We start from the raw sequence: 12,888 nt of genomic DNA on the forward strand, positions 1-12,888 counted from the left end.
GCTTCTGTTTCATAAGGACTCTTGTGGTCCCACTGGAACAACCCAGATAATCCAGGGTAGTCTCCCATCTCGACTCTCAACTCATCACACCTGCAAGGGGCCTTTGGCCCCGTAAGGCGACATTCTGAGGATGAGGATGTGGACGTCCACCACGGCATGTAGTGGGCTTGTAATTAACTGTCTCCAGTGAATTACTACGTGTCGAAGCTGTTTCTCTGCTATGGGAATTATCCGAAGCGAGCTACAGCCTACGTGAGCCAAAGCTCTTTGGGGTCTTCCGTAACGTTCGGGATTAAAGAGGCGCTGAGACCAAGCACGCCAGAGCCGCTCTAGTCTGCAGGGCTCCTCACGCTGGCATCTCACCTCCCCACTGGGGTGCGCGTCCCCGTTGCTCAGAAATCAGGATGATGGGAGAGGACGCACTTGCACGAGAAGCCTCGCCCGCACCCCTGTGTCTTCATCTGCTGGTTTTCTCACCTCTCCCCTTGGAAGGTGACCCTTTTCTGAGTTTCTTATTTAGACATCCCAGTGTTTCTTCATGTAAATGTTAACATCTGCAAGTTAATCTCTGCTTATTTTGACCTCTTTCTTGCATCATTGCTAACATGTATACGTGTTGTTCTGCACCTTGTGGGTATTTTCTTTTTCGGTGTTTTTTTTTTTTTTTTTAGCGGTTCGCGGGCCTCTCACTGTTGTGGCCTCTCCCGTTGCGGAGCACAGGCTCCGGACGCGCAGGTCAGCAGCCATGGCTCGCGGGCCCAGCCGCTCCGCGGCATGTGGGATCTTCCCGGACCAGGGTATGAACCCCGTGTCCCCTGCATCGACAGGCGTACTCTCAACCACTGCGCCACCAGGGAAGCCCTCGGTGTGTTTTTAACTTGGTAATATATCCTGGAGATGTTTTCATATCTTTTGTTAGAGTTCCGTAGTGTAACCTAACAAGTCCCCTGTTGATGGGCTTTAGGGTTTTCCTCATCTTTCAAATAGAGAAGTTGTGCTTAGTTTCCTGGGGCCGCACAAACTGTATGGCTTCAAACAGCACAGAATGACTGTCTTCGTCTCTGGAAGCCGGAAGTCCAGGCTGGTCCCACCGGGATGAAGCCACATTGCCAGCAGGACCGCACGCCCCAGAGGCTCCGGGCAGAGCCCACTGCCCTGCCTTCCCCACCTCTCGAGCTGCACCCCTGGTGCCCCTCCTCCTGCCAGGCCGGCAGCAGACCATTGTGCTTCACTAGTGTCGCGTGGCCGCCTTCTGTCGTCCCATCTCCATCCACTTCCCTCTTACAAGTACACCTGGGGTCATACTGAGGGCCCACCGGGGGATCCGGGGTTGTATCTCCCCATCTCAAGACTCTTTGTTTCAGTCACATCTGCAGTTCCCTTTGCCATATAAGGTAAACATCCAAGGTCCCAGGGACTAGGACCTGGACATTTTGGGGGACAGTATTCAGCCTGCCACACTTGTTATGAATCCATCTGGACAGATCTTGCTAATGAATACGTTACATTTTGAAACAAGTAGTGAATAATTTAGACTATCAGAGGCAAAAAATAATGACTAGGAAGGCTTGGTCTTATCAGCTGTCAGGACCTCCCCACATGAGAATATGATGGTCGGCCTCTGCTACAGGGTGAGCTCCCTTCTTGACTGCACGGAGACCTGGCGTTGGTAGTAGATGCTTCTGGCTGCCATCATCTGTGGTAATACTGGGTCTCGATTGTAAAACTTCTTACAACCAACAGGGTTTTCCTGGTGGCTGATATTGCCTTAGCCATAAAGGTAGATATTTTAATATGGCACATTATTTTTTAAATTAAGTGAATGGGAAAAGGTGGTTGTTTCTTTATGTGGTAATTATTCACTTATTTTCCTCTTTTATCCTTCTCTTTTAGGTAATGGAAAGTGGTAGCAAATGTGAATTTGCCTCAGTGGTGATGACTTTCTCTCTCTCTCCTAGGTTGAGGAGATCAGAAACAGTATAGCTAAAATAGCTCAGTATGTTGAAGAAGTAAAGAAAAACCACAGCATCATTCTTTCTGCACCAAACCCAGAAGGAAGTAAGTTGTTGGTTTTAAAAAGAAGTGTGTCTGTCTGTTTCTGTGTGCCTGTCCCCCTTGCTGTCCACAGCACAGGCCTTAGCCTGGAAACACGTGAGATTGAGCTGGGAGCTTGTAAAAAGTGCCAGAGGCTGGTGGGCCACCCCTCGGGATTCTCATGCGCCTGGTCTGGATGAGCCAAGGCATCGGTGTGGTTTTCTACAGCTTCTGTGGGATCTGGTGTTCAGCCGGAGTGAGGACCACAGATGTGTGACATCCATGAGCATACATGGACGTGGCCTTGCAGAACTTTGGGGTCCCGTCAGTGGCTGGGCCTTGGATCCGTATTATGTCCACAGTTAAACAGGAGTGATAGAATTTTGTGTTTAGATGAAAGTTAATAAGAGGTTGCTTTGGAAAACAATACTTGTTAGAGCAGGTTTAAAGATGAAGAACAGACTAAAGTGATTTTAAGTCTTCAGCAAAGGCTTTTGTATGGAGTGTGCTGTTCGTAGTGTCTGTTGAGGGCAGCATGTGAGCAAGTGATTTAAATTAACTGAACATCAGGGCATCGTTAGTTATAAGGAAGTGTTTCCTTGATCTACAGTGCCAAATTTTGAAAACTTGAAAGGTAAGATGGATCTGGATAAGCTAGAGACTGCAAACTGGAATCCATACATCATTTGGGGGATAATTGATATCTTCACAACACTGAGTCTTTTTTTTTTTTTTTTTTTTTTGCTGTATGCGGGCCTCTCACTGTTGTGGCCTCTCCCGTTGCGGAGCACAGGCTCCGGACGCGCAGGCCCAACGGCCATGGCTCACGGGCCCAGCCGCTCCGCGGCATGTGGGATCTTCCCGGACCGGGGCATGAACCCGTGTCCCCTGCATCGGCAGGCGGACTCTCAACCACTGCGCCACCAGGGAAGCCCACACTGAGTCTTTTAATCCGTGAAAATGGTCCGTCCCTTTACTTAACATCTTCTGTAACTGCTCTCAGTGATGATCTGTAGGATTCTCCGTAGAGGTCTCACACACCTTTCGTGGTAGGTGATGCTTTCGATTTTAATGCGAACAGTATCTGCTGTAAATTTTGTTTTCTACTTGTTTCCATTTATGGAAATGCAGTGGGTTTTGTATATTGACCTTGTATCCCGTTATCTCGCCTAATTACTTAATTAATTTAAATAATTTATGGATTCTGTTAGGTTTTTTCTGCACCCAGTCATGACACCTGTGAATAATCACAGTTGTTCCTCAGTTCTTATGCTTTTTATTTTCAGTTGACTTATTTCACTGACTTTCCGTACAGCATTGAATAGAAGTGGTGATGGGAACACACTTATTCTCAATCTTGGAGGAAAGTTGAAAGCAACTTTGTTAGGTTATTTGGTGTGTGGCCTTACATTGGAAAAACAACTTGGTATTAAATTGAAAAAACTCATTTTGAAGATTTTTCGTGTCTTGTAAAATAATGCTCTGGGCGTCTGTAGATGCCCTGTCTTACGATTTAGAAGGATATTTTCCAAGGTGTGTACCTGGAGCATGAATCTCAATAGCTAGTATATGAAACAAGGCTTCTGTGGCCAAATGCATTCGGAGTCCTTTTCACACCACATGCCCACTTGGAAGGTTACAGAGTAATAAAGGCTCTGAGAAGTCCTGCAATGAAGCAACCTTTGCTTAGTGGAGCGTTTCACAAATGTATTTGTTCACAGAACATTTTGTGTAACACCTGTTAACATCTTGCTCAATTCTTGGGGAAGTTGAATTTGAATACATATTACTGTATTTTTTTCTTTGGAGAAGTTTACCTCCAAAAAACTTTTGCTGCCAAGTTACAGCAGCTTCAACAATGTTGGAGTGAAGTTGGGGCTCTTAAGGCTTTGCAGTAGTCCCTTTGGGCTCTGAATAAGACTGGTGCTTCCTGTCTCTGTTTCACAGCAGGGTGTGAACCAGAATATAAGAAGTGATGTCTCGCTGCTCCCTGAGTTACCCTCTGTAAAGAGCAACGCGGTTACTCCTACCCCACGATGCTGGGCCCTAGGAAGTGCCCAGGGTGGGGCAGTGGGCAGTGGGCTGCTGTCCCCCCAGCCCTTTGTCCTGGCGGGTGGGGAGGGGCAAGGTGGAGCTCCAGCTCCTCGTTGCCGGTGCCCTCCCTGCCTGGGCTCCTGGGTGGGCCCGCAGAAGGGGTTCCAGAGCACAGTGGCCACCGGGTGGCGCCACCCCGCGGCCGGGCCCTGGCCCGTTGGCTTCTGCTGCAGATGCAGGGCTGGCTGGCCGGCAGGTCATTTCATTAACCTCAGTGACAAGATCCCAGAGAAAGGTTTGCCTGAGAAGCTAACAGAGGCCCCTTTACTCTCACTTTTCTTTATTGACTTTACATTTCTGTACTTTCTTTTTTTAAGAGGGCCACTGAAAATGTGTAAGTTTCAGGCCCTCCAAAACATGGACCCACCTGGTGGGAGCCTGAAATGTGTGTTATTCAACCTTCTGGGTCTTGCTGGTGGTAGTGTTATGGCTGGCATCGCCATCAGAGAACGGAGGGGATTTTACTCATCAGTAGCATGTCTTGTAGTTCTTTGAATCAGGAGTCAGAGCCCTTCTTTTCATCCCACGTTTTAGGTATGGGCGTCCTGAATAGTCACAGCCTGTTGCTAACATGTTATCTGCGCTTCTTTTCCATCTGCATTGTCACGCTCCCGGGCTGGCCTCTCTCGCCTCTGTCTGAGCTACGACGGTCACATTCGGTGCCTCCCGTCTCTAAATCCTCCTCCTTTGTGCATTTTGTGCTTTTCTGCTGGAGGACACGTTTCAGACTTGCTTGAGAACTGTGTGGTCACCACGTAGTGTAGAAAGCCTCTTCTCAGGTGAGCGGTGGGTTCAAACCCCAGTTCCACCGTGAATTCACTGTTTACCTCGGACAGATCGCGCGACGTTCCGTGTAAATGCCGACTCTACTGTCGTCAGTGTGTTTCCTCCTCCTCACCTTGCTTCCATCCCATCCTTCCTCCTGTTTCCGCGTCAGAGGTGTGTGTCTCCTTTTTAAGGGCAACTGTGGTATGTGGCCTTGAGCCACCTCTCGCTGCACTTCCATCCGGGCTCCTGGACCGGAAGGCCGCCCGTCTGCCCGTCCAAGCGCGCCTGCCCGCAGCCCTGCCCCGCCCCGCCGCGGCTTTTCCTTCCCGAGAGGCGTCTGGCGGGCCTCCCCTCACCCCGGCTGCGCTGCAGGTCCTGCTGGCTGGTCCTTGTCCTCCCTCCTTAGCGTCCGACCCTGCTGACTGGCTCCCCCGCCCCCACCATCTTCTTCATCTTTTAAAGTTAACCTGTGTTACGTTATCGGAGTTAATTATGCGCTTTATCGTGGGCATTTTGGAAGAAAGCAGAAAGGAAGGGAAAAAAAAACAATGCTCATAACCTGTCCTGTGGTGATAAACACCGTTAACGTTTCAGTAAATACTTTTCTAGAAAAAAATATGTATAAAACATACACTTTTAAAGAAGTGTACGGGACTTTCCTGGCGTAAAGTGGTTAGAACTTCGCCTTCCAATGTCGTGAGTATGGGTTCGATCCCTGGTCAGGGAGCTAGGATCCCACATGCCTTGCAGCCGAAAACCCAAAACACATTAAAAAAAGCAAAATTGTAACAAATTCAGTAAAGACTTTAAAAATGATCCACATCAAAAGAAAAAAAATCTTTAAAAAAGTGTAGAGTTTGGAGCACCCAGGGCCTGTTGTCTTACAGTGTACCTCTTTTGCTGACGAACAGAGCGTTCCAGGACCCTTTTCTTAATGGCTGCCTGGTGGTCGTCGTGGGCCGTTTCTGTGGGAGCAGAATGGCCTGGGGCCGGATGGCAGCGTGCCTTTTACTGTTTACAGGTAGCTTGCTCCCAGTGTGTGACGGGTATTACAGGGACCTTGCATTGTTGTAGTGTCATATATGATTCTTAACTTAGACTTGCTGCTGTGCAGAGCAGCAGGGACCAGGCTGAACACTGGACAGGTGGAGGCCCGTTCATGCCTTGTGCTGGTCTCGCGAGGCCGGTGCTCCCCTCGGGTGTGTCCGAGAGCCAAGGATGTTGGGGGTTGGAGAGGGTGGGCAGTTAGTGCAGAGTCTCGAGCGCCCTGAGACTCAGCGGGCTCTGCCGTCCCCGCTGCTGTCCTGAACCGCTGCCTGAGAAGCACCGGGCGGAGCCGCAGGCCCACCCAGCGGCCAGGTTTCACAGTTACAGACAACTCTGCCCCGGGCATCCTCGCCTACCTGTGTGTCCTTGAGTACTTGTCAGCTCACCTCTCGAGCCAGCATTCCTGGGAGCATCGTGCTACATCAAGGGACTCGTCCCATTAAATGTTCTTTTCACATTTTTAGTTTGAAAGTTTTCTAATTTATGGGAAAGTTGCAATTACGGTACAGTGAAAACTCACGTTCCCTTCACCGAGATTCACCAATTGTTAACATTTTGCCATGTTTGACTTCTTTCTTTTTGTGTATGTGTGTGTATGTGTATGCGTATGTGTGCGTGTACACGCACACTGCACATGTATATATACACACGCATACGTACACACACGTTATTTTTGCTGACTCATTTTAGAGTGAGTTGCAGGCCTTGTGACCATCCACCCCTAAGTACACCAGTGTTTATCTCCTAAGGAGGAGGTTGTCTTGTAATTATCTAATTCAGAACATTTGATGTTGATAAAAAAACGCTGTCTAATCCACAGTCCATATTCTCAGTCAAAAATCATCACGTTGATATCCTTTATAGCTGTTTTCCCCTCTTTTCAGGGTCCGACCCAGACACATAGGCAGATACAGCCTAGGCACAAATGCCTTTATTTTTATTTATTTATTTGTTTACTTATTTATTTATTTGCCTGCGCCAGGTCTTTGTTGCAGCACCCACGATCTCTGTTGCTCTGTGTGGGATGTTTTAATTGCGGCATGTGGGATCTAGTTCCCTGACCAGGGCTCGAACCTGGGCACCCTGCATTGGGAGTGCAGAGTCTTAACCACTGCACCACCAGGGAAGCCCTCCTGGTTATTTCTGATTGAGAACTGGGCTTGGTATATAAAGGCTTGTGGCCATAGTATGAGTCCTAGGATAGTATTTTCTTTTTTTTGAATTTTTGAAGTTTATTTATGTTTTTATACAGCAGGTTCTTATTAGTCATCCGTTTTATACACATCAGTGTATACATGTCAATCCCAATCGCCCAATTCACCCCACTACCCCCATCCCCACCTTGGTGTCCATACGTTTGTTCTCTGCATCTTTGTCTCTATTTCTGCCCTGCAAACCGGTTCATCTGTACCATTTTTCTAGGTTCCACATGTATACGTTAATATACGATATTTGTTTTTCTCTTTCTGACTTACTTCACTCTGTATGACAGTCCCTAGATCCATCCACATCTGTACAAATGACCCAATTTCGTTCATTTTTATGGCTGATATTCCATTGTATATATATACCACATCTTCTTTATCCATTCTTCTGTTGATGGGCATTTAGGTTGCTTCCATGACCTGGGTATTGTAAATAGTGCTGCAGTGAACACTGGGGTGCATGTGTCTTTTTGAATTATAGTTTTCTCTAGGTGTATGCCCAGTAGTGGGATTGCTGGGTCGTATGGTTATTCTGTTTTTAGTTTTTTAAGGAACCTCCATACTGTTCTCCATAGTGGCTGTATCAATTTACATTCCCACCAACAGTGCAAGAGGGTTCCCTTTTCTCCACACCCTCTCCAGCATTTGTTGTTTGTAGATTTTCTGAAGATTCCCATTCTGACTGGTGTGAGGTGACACCTCATTGTAGTTTTGATTTGCATTTCTCTAATACTTAGTGATGTTGAGCAGCTTTTCATGTGCCTCTTGGCCATCTGTATGTCTTCTTTGGAGAAATGTCTGTTTAGGTCTTCTGCTCATTTTTTGATTGGGATGTTTGTTTTTTTAATATTGAGCTGCATGAGCTGTTTATATATTTTGGAGATTAATCCTTTGTCTGTTGATTCGTTTGCAAATATTTTCTCCCATTCTGAGGGTTGTCTTTTTGTCTTGTTTGTAGTTTCCTTTGCTTTGCTTTGCAAAAGCTTTTACGTTTCATTAGGTCCCATTTGTTTATTTTTGTTTTTATTTCCATTACTCTAGGAGGTGGATCAAAAAAGATCTTGCTGTGATTTATGTCAAAGAGTGTTCTTCCTGTGTTTTCCTCTAAGAGTTTTATAGTGTCCAGTCTTACATTTAGGTCTCTAATCCACTTTGAGTTTATTTTTGTGTATGGTTTTGGGAGTGTTCTAATTTCATTCTTTTACATGTAGCTGTCCAGTGTTCCCAGCGCCACTTATTGAAGAGACTGTCTTTTCGCCATTATATATTCTTGCCTCCTTTTTCATAGATTAGTTGACCATAGGTGTGTGGGTTTATCTCTGGGCTTTCTATCCTGTTCCATTGATCTATATTTCTGTTTCTGTGCCAGTGCCATATTGTCTTGATTACTGTGGCTTTGTAGTGTAGTCTGAAGTCAGGGAATCTGATTCCTCCAGCTCCGTTTTTTTCCTTCAGTACTGCTTTGGCTGTTGGGGTCTTTTGTGTCTCCGTACAAATTTTAAGATTTCTTGTTCTAGTTCTGTAAAAAATGCCACTGGTAATTTGATAGGGATTGCATTGAATCTGTAGATTGCTTTGGGTAGTATAGTCATTTTCACAATATTGATTCTTCCAATCCAAAAACATGGTATATCTCTCCATCTGTTTGTATCATCTTTAATTTCTTTCATCAGTGGCTTGTCTTATAGTTTTCTTCATACAGGTCTTTTGTCTCCCTAGGTAGGTTTATTCCTAGGTATTTTATTCTTTTTGTTGCAATGGTAAATGGGAGTGTTGCCTTAATTTCTCTTCCAGATTTTTCATCATTAGCGTATAGGAATGCAGGAGAGTTCTGTGCATTAATTTTGTATCCTGCTACTTTACCAAATTCATTGATTAGCTCTAGTAGTATTCTGGTGGCATCTTTAGGTTTCTCTATGTATAGTATCATGTCATCTGCAAGCAGTGACAGTTTTACTTCTTCTTTGCCAATTTGTATTCTTTTCTTTGTTTTTCTTCTCTGAGTGCCATGGCTAGGACTTCCAAAACTATGTTGAATAATAGTGGTGAGAGTGGACATCCTTGTCTTTTTCCAGATCTTAGAGCAAATGCTTTCAGTTTTTCACCATTGAGAATGATGTTTGCTGTGGTTTTGTTGTATATGGCCTTTATTATGTTGAGGTAGGTTCCCTCTGTGCCTACTTTCTAGAGAGTTTTTATTATAAATGGGTGTTGAATTTTGTTGAAAGCTTTTTCTGCATCTATTCAGATGATCATATGGTTTTTATTCTTCAATTTGTTAATATGGAGTATCACATTGATTGATTTGCATATATTCAAGAATCCTTGCGTCCCTGGGATAAAACCCACTTGATCATGGTGTATGATCCTTTTAAGGTGTTGTTGGATTCTGTTTGCTAGTATTTTGTTGAGGATTTTTGCGTCTATATTCATCAGTGATATTGGTCTGTAATTTTCCTTTTTTGTAGTATCTTTATCTGGTTTTGGTATCAGGGTGATGATGGCCTCATAGAATGAGTTTGGGAGTGTTCCTTCCTCTGCGATTCTTTAGAGGAGTTTGAAGCGGATGGGTGTTAGCTCTTCTCTAAATGTTTGATAGAATTCACCCGTGAAGCCATCTGGTCCTGGACTTTTGTTTGTTGGAAGATTTTTAATCACAGTTTCAATTTCATTACTTGTGATTGGTCTGTTCATATTTTCTATTTCTTCCTGGTTCAGTCTTGGAAGGTTATAGCTTTCTAAGAATTTGTCCACCAGGTTGTCCATTTTATTGACATAGAGTTGCTTGTAGTAGTCTCTTAGTATGCTTTGTATTTCTGCGGTGTCTGTTTTAACTTCTCTTTTTTCATTTCTAATTTTGTTGATTTGAGTCCTCTCCCTCTTTTTCTTGATGAGTCTGGCTAATGGTCTATCAATTCTGTTTATCTTCTCAAAGAGCCAGCTTTTAGTTTTATTGATCTTTGCTATTGTTTTCTTGGTTTCTATTTCATTTATTTCTGCTCTGACCTTTATGATTTCTTTCCTTCTGCTAATTTTTGGGGTTTTTTTTTGTTCTTCTTTCTCTAGTTCCTTTAGGTGTAAGGTTAGATTGTTTATCTGAGATTTTTCTTGTTTCCTGAGGTAGGCTTGTATTGCTATAAACTTCCCTCTTAGAACTGCTTTTGCCACATCCCGTAGGTTGTGGATCGTCGTGTTTTTGTTGTCATTTGTCTCAAGGTATTTTTTGGTTTCCTCCTTGATTTCTTCAGTGATCCCTTGGTTATTCAGTAACGTATTGTTTAGCCTCCATGTGTTTGTGTTTCTTACTTTTTATCCCTGTAATTGATTTCTAATCTCATAGCATTGTGGTCAGAAAAGATGCTTGATGTGATTTCAATTTTCTTAACTTTACTGAGGCTTGATTTGTGACCTAAGATGTGATCTATCCTGAAGAATCTTCTGTGTGCACTTGAGAAGAAAGTGTAATCTGCTGTTTTTGGATGGAATGTCCCATAAACATCAATTAAATCTATCTGGTCTGTTGTGTCATCTAAAGCTTGTGTTTCCCCATTAATTTTCTGTCTGGATGATCTGTCCATTGGTGTAACTGAGGTGCTAAAGTCCCCCACTATTATTGTGTTACTGTCGATTTCCTCTTTTATATCTGTTAGCAATTGCCTTATGTGTTGAGGTGCTCCTATGTTGGGTGCATATATATTTATAATTCTTATATCTTCTCCTTGGATTGATCCCTTGATCATTATGTAGTGTCCTTCCTTGTCTCTTGTAACATTCTTTATTTTAAAGTCCACTTTATCTGATATGAGCATTGCTACTCCAGCTTTCTTTCAATTTCCATTTGCATGGAATATCTTTTTCTACCCCCTCACTTTCAGTCTGTATGTATCCCTAGGTCTGAAGTGGGTCTCTTATAGACAGCCTACATATGGGTCTTGTTTTTGTATCCATTCAGCAAGCCTGTGTCTTTTGGTTGGAGCATTTAATCCATTCACGTTTAAGGTAATTATCGATATGTATGTTCCTATTACCATTTTCTTAATTGTTATGGGTTTGTTTTTGTAGGTCCTTTTCTTCTCTTGTGTTCCCCACTTAGAGAAGTTACTTTAGCATTTGTTGTAGAGCTGGTTTGATGGTGCTGAATTCTCTTAGCTTTTGTCTGTCTGTAAAGGTTTTGATTTCTTCGTCTCATCTGAATGAGATCCTTTCCAGGTTGAGTAATCTTGGTTGTATGTTCTTCCCTTTCATCACTTTAGATATATCATGCCACTCCCTTCTGGCTTGTAGAGTTTCTTCTGAGAAATCAGCTGTTAACTTTATGGGAGTTCCCTTGTATGTTATTTGTCATTTTCCCCTTGTTGCTTTCAGTAATTTTTCTTTGTCTTTGATTTTTGTCAATTTGATTACTATGTGTCTCAGTGTCTTTTTCGTTGGGTTTTTCCTGCCTGGGACTCTCTGCGCTTCCTGGACTTGGGTGGCTATTTCCTTTACCATGTTAGGGAAGTTTTCGACTATAATCTCTTCAGATATTTTCTCCGGTCTTTTCTCTCTCTCTTGTCCTTCTGGGACCCTATAATGTGAATGTTGTTGTGTCTAATGTTGTCCCAGAGATCTCTTAGGCTGTCATCATTTCTTCTCATTCTTTTTTCTTTATTCTGTTCCGCGGCAGTGAATTCCACCATTCTGTCTTCCAGGTCACTTATCCATTCTTCTGCCTCAGTTATTCTGCTATTGATTCCTTCTAGTGTAGTTTTCATTTCAGTTATTGTATTGTTCACCTCTGTCCGTTTGTTCTTAAATTCTTCTAGGTCTTTGTTAAACTTTTCTTGCATCTTCTTGATCTTTGCCTCCATTGTTTTTCTGAGGTCCTGGATCATCTTCACTATCATTATTCTGAATTCTTTCTCTGGAAGGTTGCCTATCTCTACTTCATTTAATTGTTTTTCTGGGGTTTTATCTTGTTCCTTCGTCTGGTACATATCATACCTCTCTGCCTCTTCATCTTGTCTGTCTTTCTGTGAATGTGGTTTTTGTTCCACAGGCTGCAGGATTGTAGTTCTTGTTTCTGCTGTCTGCCCTCTGGTGGATGAGGCTATCTAAGAGGCTTGTGCAAGTTTCCTGGTGGGAGGGACTGACTGGTGGTGGGTAGAGCTGGGTGTTGCTCTCGATAGTATTTTCTTCTTTAAGAGATGATTTTTAAACGTTTCTGCTGGTTGGCCGTGGGCACCAGCATTCTGGACCTGGCTCCCCTTTCTCTAGGATGTGGTCTTTAGCGTCAGCTCAGCTTTTTCTTGGCTTCTCAAGGCCTCTGCTGCCTCTGGCTTCAAACAGCTCCATCGCTGGGCTCATTTCTCTGGGTTTCCTTCTTTTGAATCTTCTTTCCTGCCTTTACAGGTTTATGACGTCCAGCTCTCCTGATTGTTCTCAGCAGGAGGACTGATAGGAATGACCTCGTCCACTGGAAGAGGAAGTTCCCAATATTGCCCTTCCTTTCAGTGATTTGAAATCCTGCCTTTATCAAATATAACCTCATGGCCAGCTTCTGTAGCTTGAAGGGTTAAGTGTGGTAACACCTCTTGTACTTCTCTGATTAATGCTTGAGCCCCTGTGCACCTGTGTTAGCAGGACGGTCCAGTAATTCCGTCCTGAGTGACCCCAACCCTGGGGCTTTCTTATCCAGAGAGGTGAGCCCTTGGAATGTCCCCCTGCACTCTCGGTCCTCAGTCGTGTATCTGCGGCTGGT

At 44.1% G+C, this 12,888-nt stretch overlaps 1 protein-coding gene across 4 annotated transcripts in view; it reads left to right on the forward strand.

The window, feature by feature from the left end:
- Positions 1–12,888, forward strand: part of STX2 (syntaxin 2) — a 45,675-nt gene that overhangs the window by 17,311 nt on the left and 15,476 nt on the right. For all 4 annotated transcript variants that reach the window (XM_081253305.1, XM_081253306.1, XM_081253304.1 and 1 more), the window contains exon 3: positions 1,959–2,058. In XM_081253305.1, coding sequence (XP_081109431.1) covers positions 1,959–2,058 — 100 coding nt within the window. The remainder of the gene's footprint in view (positions 1–1,958; positions 2,059–12,888) is intronic.

Source organism: Mesoplodon bidens, assembly GCF_964165515.1.
Source record: "Mesoplodon bidens genome assembly, chromosome: 13".
Lineage (NCBI taxonomy): Eukaryota > Metazoa > Chordata > Mammalia > Artiodactyla > Ziphiidae > Mesoplodon > Mesoplodon bidens.